Source organism: Pleurodeles waltl, chromosome 3_1, assembly GCF_031143425.1.
Source record: "Pleurodeles waltl isolate 20211129_DDA chromosome 3_1, aPleWal1.hap1.20221129, whole genome shotgun sequence".
Classification (NCBI taxonomy): Eukaryota; Metazoa; Chordata; class Amphibia; order Caudata; family Salamandridae; genus Pleurodeles; species Pleurodeles waltl.
Genome location: NC_090440.1, coordinates 1897753127 through 1897766238, shown reverse-complemented (window position 1 = coordinate 1897766238; position 13112 = coordinate 1897753127). Strand labels below are relative to the sequence as shown.

Here is a 13112-nt window from a genome sequence, read left to right as displayed (position 1 = left end):
GTATGTACAACAAATGCTTAACACTACTCCTTTGATAAGCCTACTGCTCGACCACACTACCACAAAATAGAGCATTAGTATTATCTCTTTTTGCCACTATCTTACCTCTAAGGGGAACCCTTGGACTCTGTGCATACTATTCCTTACTTTGAAATAGTGCATACAGAGCCAACTTCCTACACAGGTGTATATGCTTTCCGCCATTTCCACTCGGATTGGGGTAACTCAAGCTTTGCTCTCTTTAAGTCTTCTGTATATCATTTTGATGCTTCATGGCGACAGATAGGCATGTCTGTTTGTATCCCAGCTTCTCACACTGCTGCTATGTGGCATATTTTATTTTTATTTGCAGCCACCGAGCAGAAGCCAGCTGATAACACTCACTGGCTCCATGCAAAATCCAAGAACAGCAGCACTCTCTGTAGTTGCAGAGGCCCACCACGTTAACTTTCATACGGACAACGGTCACAAGTCTCGAGGAGTTCATAATGAGTCCACAATGAGTCTTGCGGCAGACATGGGCCATCATACCAAAAATTATAGGGCACAAATCAAAAACCTTAATGCGCATGATAATTCATCACTTTGAAAAAATTGCGAAAATACTCCTGGAAACTCCCTTTCTTCTCTGCACTTTCCTCAGTTTTTCATCATTTTGGCACTCATTATGACTTCAGCGGTCTTTCTAAAAGACCGCCAAAGCCGCAGGTGCCACTATACCACCAGTGCTGATGGTATTTGTGGCTCCCTATTATGGCTTTTCCGCTGGGCCAGCGGACGGAAACAGCGTTTCAGCCGCTGGCCCAGCGGAAAAGTCACATCAACATTGCAGCCGGCTCATAATAGAGCCGGCGGCAATGTTGATGTGCAGCGAGTGCAGGAGCACCCGTCGCGCATTTCACAGCCCAAAATTCGGGCAGTGAAATGCGTGATGGGGCTGTGCCTGGGGGCCCCTGCACTGGCCATGCCAAGTGCATGGGCAGTGCAGGGGCCCCCAGGGGCACCCCAAGTCCCCCTTACCGCCATGGACAGGCTGGCAGTTGGGGATTATGACCACCAGGCAGAAGCTTGGCGGTATGTTGGAGGGGCCGGCGGTATGGCCGCGGCTAATGCGTCACAGTCATAATATGCTGGCGGTACACCTCCAACCTGTTGGCGGTGTTACCGTCAGCTTACAGCCAGCCGCCAGGGTCGTATTGAGGCCCTTTGTCTATTTTGTGTAGTCCCTCTTATTTTTGTGGAACACACAACAAAATGTAAATACCTGTGAATGATCTGCAAATATTCAGCAGTTAGGAAAGCAAGCACATGAATGAAGCACATTTAAAGTGATTTAAAGTGTGGCGAACGGGCTACTGCATCACAAACGTGACAATTATCCTGCCACTGTATTACGATTTCCATAGGATAGAAAGGAATCGTAATACTACGGACAGGATACCCATCACGTTCCATCTGCCAAACTCTAAATCAGGCCCTTAGTAGCCATTTCAGTGGTAAATATGCTGTCTGCGCTTCCACCCAATCCTTTAGTTACATTAAAACATTGCTTGCCTCATGCCCATCAAAGCTAGGTGTATTGCGCATGTATGTTTTTCTAAAAAATTGGGCCATGGTTCTAAAAAGTTTGGGAAGCACTGTTCTACAGGAACATACAACATTGCATTCACACTTAGTTCTAGGAACACTCACCTTCTCTGGACTGAGGTACTACTGTCTCTTGATGTGCTTGTTGACATTATGAGAAAATCTTTACCCCATGACAAAACCCATAGTTTTGAAAACCATAACCTGAAACAGCTTCTTGTTTAGAGAGAAGGGGTTCAGGAGAAGATGGAGCAGGTGTGACCAACACTGGTATGTAGGGTAGTGGTTTGGAATAGGGGTCATGATTGTTTGCTTCCATCTGAAATGTGAGGATCATGGGTGACAAACATAATAAAAACTGTTGGTAATGGTGTCCAGGTATTTACCTACATAAGGGCCTATCTTTGCACTACTACCCTGCTACCTCAACAATCCCAAGAAGATCCTAGACAAATCCCAAGTGAATCAATCACCTTACTTTGTGTCAGTATAGCAAGGTGGTGCACAAGGGCAGGATCACATGATGGTCTAAACTTCCAGTGTCATAATGTAGGCCAATAGAACTGTTTGGTCAGATTTTGTGTCACTGGGAAAGAGTAGCTTAGCATCATACTCGTGCTACATACGTGGCAGGGTCTACTTCTTGGACCTCAGTCCATACGTACTCTATCTCACATACCAGTTGGAAGCCCTATTAGTGGTAATCAGACATGTTGGACCGACTTACTGCATAGCTGTACAGAAGCCTGATTAGTAGTAAATCCCAAATGCATTTATCATTACATCACACAGCGCACACCTCCTTGAACCAATAGACAGCAAAGGCAATTTCCAATGGAAGTTGCTTCATCACACTACCTTGTCTTCTTGTCATAAATGTGCTACTTATTTTATTTTGTGAGATTTTTGTTGACATCCACATATGCTATTGAGGTGACCCTCAATGAAAAAAACACATAAATAACGTCAGTCCAATCGCACTAAGTAATTAGGACATAGTTGAGTTTTAACAGCATATCAAAATGTAAACTGGCCATCAAATAACACCACTCTAAGAGGAAGTTTACTTTGCACATTGGTCTAGATATTAATTGTCAGTAGGAGTTGCAATGGAGAACGACTACATCCTTGCCTTATAGCTCTGCCAATGTCCAATGTTTTTGATGGGTAACTACCTGCATTGTCTCTGCACAATGAGTCCTTTGTCAAATTAGATTTAGCACTATATAAGTAAATTAAATGTCTTTTTGTGGGGAAGAAATTAGGAAATTGGCCTTTAAACCAAAAATCCATTCAGTGGCAAGAGGTAATGTTAGGAGAAAACCTTCAGCCTTTACAACTCCTGATGTGGAAGTGCTTATTAATGGCATCAGGAGTGAGGACTCAAAGCATGCTCAACCTTTACCATGTTGAGTCATCCTGCAGAATAGCGTTGGGGCTCCTTTCTTGACATTCGTTAGTTCTGTGTCCACAAGCCATTACCACCGTAGCCCAGTAAAACTTGCTAGTCCTATAACTACTGACGCAACATCAACAATCGGTCGTGCTTCCTTGACGCACTTCAGTTGAACATTCATACTTGCTTAGAATATCATGGTAGAAGCCACCACCCCACACTTAATCTTCGTCCAGCAATAAAACCTCTACCATATAATTTGGAAATAGGGAATCCAGCCTCAAAAAATGCCTGACCTAACACACCTTCTGATTGTGATGTTTTGAAAGTAATCATCGCAGTTTTTCAAAGCTATCTTTAAGTCTGTGCAGTTTGAGACTACACATAAACTGCTATGTATTAAATGTGTCGCTGTTTTTTTAATGACATTTCAGATCATGACTGTAGTGGCTAGATTGTATTTCTGCCTCATCCTTGTTGGTAAATTGGTCAAGACAACACATACATGAGGTGCACACTTTTGCCTTGGTAATAGTAACAAATTGCATGTTAGTAGTTTGAAGATTTCTTATATGACGAAATTTGCATCCCTAGGTTGAAACCACTTCTAAATAGCTGTGTTTGGAGTATTATTTTTGGCATTGCAGCAGTGGCATTTGGTTAATGTTCCCTCTATTATTATGAAGATGCCACAGTGTTGTATTGTCTGCCAGTATAGATCAATGGGTCTCTTTAACATTTAAAGTGACCTTGTTAGCATCCCTTATCCTGGCAGTTGGTCGATTTCTGTACCCAGTCATCAAAACCAGTAGTTGGATCCCTTGATGCCAAGGACCCACTCTCGCAAAATATGTCATAGGTAGTTAGAAAATAACTGTTGGCTATTTCCAAAATCCTTGGTTGATATAGTCCATGGGTACTCACACACATTTTCATAGAGGCCACAAAGTTTTGTCTGTGATGTGACGAGGGCCACATTGATGCCAGCAGTATGGCGGACAGTGGTTGGCTCTAAGGTGGGTGTAGGGAAAGCAAAGCATATACATCTTGTTTCTGATCTGCACAATGTGAAACCCAAAATTGGGGATTAATTCCAGCTTCTCCACTTAACCAAATTGTGAGATACTAGGCAAATATTTATTTCACTTCCCATCCTTTTTCTTCTTTACCACATATGAGGGCCTCAAAATACATGACGTCAGGCTGTGTGCTGGACAAAACCTTTTCATTTGTTTGATTTTATAACATTTAATTTTGTTCAGGTATATTTGGAACACAGTTCACTCAAAGAGTGGCACATAACAACTGACTTGCCTCTTAGTTCACTATTGGCATTGCTATCAGGGTGAGGCAAAGACTGAGGTGGTCATTCTGAGTTTGGCGGGCGGCGGAGCCCGCGAAACTCAACCCGCCACCTGACCGCTAATGCCGCCAGGACACCACGGGTCCTATTCCAAGTTCACCTCAGGGCCGGCAGGCGGAAACAGTGTTTCTGCCCACCGGCCCTGTGGTGAAGAGGACTTTAACATTGATGCAGACTCGGAATCGAGCTGGCGCCAATGTGTAATTCTGGCAGTAAAATGCGCAACGGGCTGTACATGGGAGCCCCTGCACTCCCCATGCCATGTGCATAGGCAATGCAGGGGCACCCCCATTCTGCCAGCTTTTCCGCGGCAGTGTAAACCGCCATGGAAAGGCTGGCAGATGGGGACTCGTAATCCGGAGATTACAACCGCTGGGAACGCCAGGCTGCAGTCAGCCTGCAGCCTGGCGGTGTCGGCAGTTGGACCGCTGCAGCTCAGCCTCAGTTAGAATGGGGCGGATCAGACCACCACTACCGCAGCAGTCTGACAACCACCCCGAGTCTGGCGGTCTCAAGACTGCCAGACACGGAATGACCCCCTGAATGTTTCTAAATTCATAATTGAACACTTACCACTTTCAAAAAATATTTCTCATTGCACTGATGTAATCTGATGTATTAAGGTGATATGGTTCTGCATGTTAATGAAATACACTTTTTGAATTTTGAATGCACTTTTTTATATTTTTACACTTTGGCTACAAGATGTCTTTAAAATAAAGGTATTTCTAAATTTAAGCGGTCAGGACACCGTAGTTACTTTATTTTGTTAACTTCAATTAACCTTTAAAGAAATGCTTGCTTGCTTGCTTGCTTATTTAACATATTTGTAACATTTCTGCTGAGTCGAGTAAAGAGCAGCCCAGTGTTGCTGTTGACGAGGGGGCCAGGAGCCGCATATAAAGGGAACACTGCTGCTATTGTACCTATTAGGTGTGTTGAGATCATGTCGCAGGATCAGCAAGTGACTACATGCTGAGACTGCAAGACGTGTTTATAGAGGGATTCCCGTGACTGAACAAGTTTCTTCTAATTATTGAAAGATAACTCAAGGGTTGTTGGTTTAGCTGCCTACTTGAAAAATATTGTTTATGTAAACCATTATACCTCTTCTTGTCCTTCTTCAGGTATTCATTGCATGGCACTTCAAGATGCTGATTTGTAAAATGTGCTGTAAATATGCGTTCACAAATTTGTTGAATATTTCAGGACCATTTACACTGCTGTCTCTACTTTTGTAATGATGGTCATTTAACAGGCTCTTAAAGTGTCACCCTTAAAAAGTGGTTCTACAAATTTGACAAATCCATCTTCTCGCTAGTGTAATGTTCTGCCAGTTTGTCAACGTTTGGTAACCATGCCTGTTTGTTCTCTTTCTTTACTTTAATAGACTGTTGTAAATGTCTCCCTTCACAATGTTGACGACATATTTGACAAATCTAATCTCTGACTAGGATAATGTTCTGACCATCCCATCAAAATATTGTAACACTGTCTTTCTACGCCTTTTATATGAAGCCCTCAATGGAGATTTTTGTTTTTAACCTTCAGTAAGTTGCCCTAGCTCTGCAACAACTAACGTCATGCTTTAGCTCACTGATGACACAATGTAACTAGAAGACATGGCTATGTTAGGTTCTAAAAAAGAGATACATTTGTCAACGCTATGTATTTTGATGACTAAGGGAGCTATTGACTTAATAGGGGCACAGGGTCAAATAGCTAAAAGCGAGTCTGATTTAACTTGACTGTCTTAAAACTTTCAGGTGGTCACAACATGGATGGAAATGCGGTTGATGATAACGTGAGCATGAAGGAAAGTGATAAGGTATTGACTGACAACAGCCGTAGCACAGAAGAAACTGAATCAAATGGCGAGATATTCCAGGTAGGAATCAGTGTTTGTAAGATGTTTGATTTTAATCCACTAAAAACATGATTATTTTCAGTTTAATACTTCCAGCCATAATAGGTTTAGCAAGAACAGCAGCTATGGTTTTTGTTATAATGACTGTAAATCTTCAGGTGTTATAAAGTCTTTTAATGTTATAATTTAATGAATGTAATCGTCCATAAGGACCACTTTCTGCCTCTTTTCTTAACAAAAGTAGCATAAAGAAATATTAGCATGGGGAGTGACACACAACGTCCAGGTGGAAGTTGAGGTCTCCCAGGAAGATGTAATGTTCGGATTCAGTGACGAGGGGTGATGAATTTGGTTATGGCGTCGCTGAGGTTAGTTTATAGTACTGACGGTCTGTATGTGAGGGTCCTCTGATGGTGGCATTGTCATCGGTGTGGAGCTGGAAGGTCATATGTTCCATGATTGATGTGGTTTCGTCATTGGTGATGGTGCAGGTGATCGACTCCTTGAGCATGATGGCGATGCGCATCTGGGTCTGTTGTCATGGTCGCAGTGTTTCATCTTGTAACCAGTGGGTGTTGCTGTGGAGATGTCAGGGGCTGATTTAGGGGTGAGCCAGGTATCTGTGATGAAGGTTACGTCGGGGGCGAAGGTGGTGATGGTGTCCCAGACTTTGGTTGAGTGTTTGCAAAGCGATCTGGCATTGAATTATAGTAATACAATTACCAATATCATAACACTAAGCTTTAAAAGGATACATAAATAAACTGAAATGCAAAAGCAAATAAACATAAAAGAATATATTTACAAAGTAATAGCTGTGCAGGGAGCATTTTGTCACCAGCCTTGTTAATCTGCCAGCAGGGAAACCAAAGCAAGTGAGCTTGTGGTTGCTTGAGAAGTTTCATAAGAGAGATGGTCTAGCTAGTGACGATATGTAGAACAAAATAATTGAGTGACCATTTTATTTACTAAAAAATCACAAAATTAGTATGACTCTCCTCTTCAAATCAAAAATGTATCTGCTTTGCAGAATGCGGTGTTGCAGCTATCCCAGGCCCAGCCTTTTACTGAGCAATTCCATCTGATGGACCAGAATGGCCGAACTATCCATTACGATCTTCAGCCGTTGGCCGGTTCCAACACGCAGATGGTGAGTAATAGCGTACCCAGAAACAAGAGCATGGATCAGCAGCTTTATTATTTTTAGTTTCTAATTTTAACTTTTTCACGCTGTAAATGATCGTGCTACCATAATGATATGCCAAGGTGGTATCTATCGTTGCCTGAGCTAGAACTGCCTGTTTTATATTCTGAAGATGTTCTCATGATAGCTAAAGGTGATGAGTATGCTACTGGAAATGGCCCTCATACCTGGTGCGATTCAACACTTACAACAAAACACAGACATTAGCATCCTTTTTTAAATAAATATGTATTATTAGTTTATTATTTATTACCAATACCCCTAAAAGATTCAAACACTTTGTAGCTGATTGGAGTGGTTGGGGATGTGTGAAAAAAAGTGCAGTGATTCAAGATGTTTCGAAATATTAAAATGCACTATTGAAGGATAAAAGAAACGTTTTTTGATGTGTTTTAAAGCCGGAATGAGATGAAGTACATGACATGGATTTTGGGGTCCTAACATACAGAAATGACAGATCACAGAATTCTGGGGATGACCTTTCCATCTTGCCATTAATGTATTAGTGGGAAGGATACCTTCTCGTAGCAGTGAGAGCAAACCTTTCATCTTATGAGAAATTTGATAAAAAAGTTATAAGGCTGAGCTTTACCTAAACTGTTATTCGCAATAAAACGTCTATAGATTTTCAAGTTACTGCAGTATATTATATCTTGTAAGAACTTAACCTAGAGACTTTTAACTTGAAAAAACTGCTGCAGCTGCCTTGGGGACCAGATCTTTAACAAGCTCCTAGTGCAGTTGAAACTCTCCAGTGTAAATATTTCGTCTTGGGTCAATTCAAGATCCTAATGATAATATCCCTTAAGTAATTAGCAGGAGCATGAAGGGGTTTGTAGTTCCAGTGTATTATATTTGCAAGAACTTGTGTTTAGATTCTAGCTAATCTAATTTCTAATCTTAAGAATTGTATTGGTATAGCCAAGCTCAAACTCCAAAGTTTTTGTAGGCTCCTCTCTTCATTTTATCTAAAAAAAGGGCCAGCTCCAAAATGGAGTATACTTAAGGATATAAATAAGAGTTGGAGGGATCATAATTTTGCAAATATGTTATACATTAATAAAATGCTTTTTCCTTGTAGAATTATAAACATCTGTCAGGGGTCCTAAGTGGGCCAGTGCTCTTTTCCCAAGGTTAGTAAAATGCAAACTTTTTGAGAGACTACTATGAAACATTATGCAAAAAAAAACTAAGTATCAGCCACCTCAAGTGTTCCTTGAAAGTGCCCTTATAAACTAACACCTTTTTTACAGTATTAACTTCTTAAAAAAGCTTAATTTCTGCACATTTCTGCAAAACAATGGAATTTAGTTCAAACAGAATTAAATAGTCAGCATACACAAGTGTGTGCAATGGGTAGAACCCCAATTCGGGAGAAAAGCTATTCAGCTTTGGAAATTGTTGTGGGAAATCAGACTCATAATGCAAAAACAATAAAAGGTGCTATTAGACCACGTTTTTTCTGCCCATTTTGTATTGAAATGGATAGGGAAAGACCTTTTGTTCCCCCAATAAAACTTTGCACTATGTCAAAGAATGCAGTGAGATTTTTAATCAAAGCAGTTTACCAGGTGTGCCAGAGCTGATAATTTTTCACCATAAAGTAGATCTAGCTACTAGATCAAACACTGTTGAAAAATCAAAGCATGGATACATCTTGGTGATTTTCTACAACATATTTGTCCAGAATGGACTGCAACACCGATATTCTGTCCGTTACAGAATGATTGGCAATACAACCTAACTGTTCCTTGGGGCCCACATTTCCAGGTGTCCCAAGATTCCACAGGCAAAAATCTTCCCAACTGCATCGAGCAGGGCAATTTGCCTATAGTTTCCTGGCGTTCATTTGCAACCTTTTTTTGGGAGCTGTACGATGATGCTCCCCTTCCAGGAATTCGGAATAAGACTAGTGACATAGCAATATGCAAATAATTGGCTCAGCATTTTTGCCCATGATTCAGCATTTGCATTGTACACCGCAACTATACACTTCTCAGTCGTGCTCAACTATAGGATTTACAGAAGTCTTCATTTTTGTGTTTCAGCTCAAGGCTACGATATGACAAAACTCTCTAGAATTGTTTTCTTGTGGCGCATGATACAGACAAAACCAATTCAAGTAAAACTGTAGGTTCCTCTGGGCAACACGTTTCCTACTTTGTTTCTTCCTTAAAGATCTTATTATTTGTATATCTTAACAGGAAAATTAACTAAACAGATTTCTTGTCAGTTCGTTTATCTCTTTTGACAATTCATCATTCTTCTGTGGTTTATTAAAGTGGGAAGTTTCCTTTCCTGAAACTTTCATGTATTGCACCATGTAGGAGGCTGGCCTGGCTTATAGTGGGTACCAATGGTAATTACACCTTGTGCCCGGTCCAGTTATCCCTTATTAGTAGAGTAGTAGTATTCTAGCAGCTTAGGCTGATAGAGGTAGCTATAGCAGAGCAGCTTAGGCTGAACTAGGAGACGTGTAAAGCTCCTACCATACCACTTATATCATATAGGTACTATATCATAAGAAACACAATACTCAGAGTTACTAAAAATAAAGGTACTTTATTTTAGTGACAATGTGCTAAAAGTATCTTAGAGGATATACTCCCTTTGGAGGTAAGTAAAATACACAAAATATACACACAAACCACAATCAGGTAAGTAAAACAGTCAGAAAGTAGTGCAAACACTCTAGAATACAAAAGGATGCAATAGGCCTAGGGGCAACACAAACCATATACTAAGAAAGTGAAATGCGAACCGCGAATGGACCCCTAGGCTAGTGTAGTGTGTAGAGGGTCGCTGGGAGTGTAAGAAAACACTAAGGGTGTCCAAGATACCCCACCCCAAGACTCTGAAAAGTAGGAGTAAAGTACTACTATTTACCCAGAAACACACTAGAGTCATGATAGAGGATTTTGCAAAGACCACAACAGACTGCAAAGCACGGAAGACGGATTCCTGAACCTGAGGACCTGCAAAGGAAGGGGACCAAGTCCAAGAGTTGCGAAAGTGTCCTTGAGGGGCAGGAGCCCACTAAACCCCGGATGAAGGTGCAAAATGGCTGCCTCCGGATGGAAGAAGCTGAAGATTCTACAACAACGAAAGGTGCTAGGAACTTCTCCTTTGTGCAGAAGATGTCCCACGGAGTGTTGGAGGATGCAGAGTTGTTTCCTTGGCGAAATACCGCAAACAAGCCTTGCTAGCGGCAAGAGTCGCGGTTGAAGATAAAGGGTGCTGCCCGGACCCAGGAAGGACCAGGATGTCGCCACTTGGGAGAGGAGACAGAGGGGGCCCTCAGCAACGTAGAGAGCCCACGCACAAGAAGGTAGCACCTGCAGAAGTCCTTGAACATGGGTTCAAGAAGTCTGAACACAGTGGTCGTCTAAACACTACAAAAGAAGGTCCCACGAAGCCGGAGATCAACTCAGGGAGCTGAGCATCACAGGACAGAGTGCTGGGGACCTAGGCTTGGCTGTGCATGAAGGATTTAGTGGAAATGTGCACAGAAGCCCTTGTAGCTGCAGTTCACGCTGTGCACAGGATTACTGGATGGTGAGGGGAGGCAAGGACTTACCTCTTCCAAATTTGTACAGTTGGACAACTGGACAGTCTGGGTCACTTGGGTCCACCACCTTTGTTCCCGGGGCCCCACTCGTCAGGATGAGAGAGAGGTCCCAGAGTACCAGTGACGCTGAAGTTTACTGCCTGCTGAAGCAGGGGGAAGAGTCTGTCAACCCACAGGAGATTTCTTCGTGGCTTCCAGTGCAGGATGAAGGCGGGCAGCCCCCAAAGCATGCACCACCAGGAAACAGTCGAGAAAGCCGGCAGGATTAGGCGCTACAATGTCGCTGGTAGTCTTCTTCCTACTTTGTTGCAGTTTGGTAGGCGTCCTGGAGCAGTCAGCGGTCGATCCTTGGCAGAAGTCGAAGAGAGAGGTGCAGAGGAACTCTGGTGAATTCTTGCAAGTCGTTATCTGAGGAAAAGCCCACTGGAGAGACCCTAAATAGCCCTCACAGGAGGATTGGCCACCTAGTGAGGTAAGCACCTATCAGGAGGGGTCTCTTACGTCATCTGCTGGCACTGGCCACTCAGAGGCCTCCAGAGTGCCCTCACACCTCTGGATCCAAGATGGCAGAGGTCTGGGACACACTGGAGGAGCTCTGGGTACCACCTCTGGGGTGGTGATGGACAGGGGAGTGGTCACTCCCCTTTCCTTCGTCCAGTTTCGCGCCAGAGCAGGGACTGGGTGTTCCCTAAACTGGTGTAGACTGGCTTGTGCAAGGAGGGCACCATCTGTGCCCTTCAAAGCATTTCCAGAGGCTGGGGGAGGCTACCCCTCCCCAGCCTTTAACACCTATTTCCAAAGGGAGAGGGTGTAACACCCTCTCTCAGAGGAAATTCTTTGTTCTGCCTTCCTGGGACTGGGCTGCCCAGATTCCAGGAGGGTTGAACCCTGTCTGTGGGGTGGCAGCAGCGGTAGCTGCAGAGAAAACCCCAGAGAGCTGGTTTGGCAGTACCCGGGGTCCATAGTGGAGCCCCAGGGATGCATGGGATTGGCACCCCAATAAAAGATTTGGCATGGGGGGGACTATTCCATGATCTTAGACATGTTACATGGCCATATTCTGAGTTACCTTTGTGAAGCTACGTATAGGTATTGACCTATATGTAGTGCACACGTGTAATGGTGTCTCCGCACTCACAAAGTCCGGGGAAATGGCCCTGAACTATGTGGGGGCACCTTTGCTAGTGCAAGGGTGCCCTCACACTTAGTAACTTTCCACCTAACCTTCAGCAAGTGAAGGTTAGACATATAGGTGACTTATAAGTTACTTAAGTGCAGTGAAAATGGCTGTGAAATAACATGTGCGTTATTTCACTCAGGCTACAGTGGCTGTCCTATGTAATAGTTTGCCTGAGCTCCCTATGGGTGGAAAAAGAAATGCTGCAGCCCATAGGGATCTCCTGGAACCCCAAAACCCTGGGTACCTAGGTACCATATACTAGGGAATTATAAGGGTGTTCCAGTGTGCCAACTGAAATTGGTAAAAGTGGTCACTAGCCTATAGTGACAAATTTAAAGGCAGAGAGAGCATAAGTACTGAGGTTCTGATTAGCAGAGCCTCAGTGACACAGTTAGGCACTACACAGGTACACACATTCAGGCCACAAACTATGAGCACTGGGGTCCTGGCTAGCAGGATACCAGTGAGACAAGCAAAAACAAACTGACATACATGTAAAAATGGGGGTAACATGCCAGGCAAGATGGTACTTTCCTACACACCAGTGTTGACATAGTAGATTCATATTAAGAAATGGGGCCACCAGGGAGGTGATTGAGAAATACACTCTCTAAAGTGTCACCCACATTATTAAAAACCTTGATATTTTGCATGAACCAGTGAAGTCTTCGTTTTTTTTTCTTTTCATTATCAATTTGACCAGATCCTATTTCCAGCAAACAGTCCATAGTGTTTTTTGATAAACAGGGCTATTGCTAAACAAAGGAAAACACGATCATTATATACTGTGTTTACCACCTTCAATTCTGTAACAAGATCAAAGGCCATATAGGTTTCTATCATATAGATGATGATGGAGGGGCCCTTAAGCCCAAGCCTTTTAGCTGGAATATCTAGGGCTAATCTTCAATTTAGGTTTATTGTGCCCAAGGCCTGCAGCTCTCCCA

General features: G+C 43.0%; 1 protein-coding gene across 1 annotated transcript in view; it reads left to right on the top strand.

Moving 5' to 3' along the window:
• CARF (calcium responsive transcription factor) overlaps nt 1-13112 on the top strand; it is a 256489-nt gene that overhangs the window by 18152 nt on the left and 225225 nt on the right. Inside the window, exons 2-3 of the mRNA XM_069226035.1 lie at nt 6113-6234; nt 7244-7363. Of these exons, the coding sequence (XP_069082136.1) occupies nt 6124-6234; nt 7244-7363 (231 nt within the window). The 5' untranslated portion in view covers nt 6113-6123. The remainder of the gene's footprint in view (nt 1-6112; nt 6235-7243; nt 7364-13112) is intronic.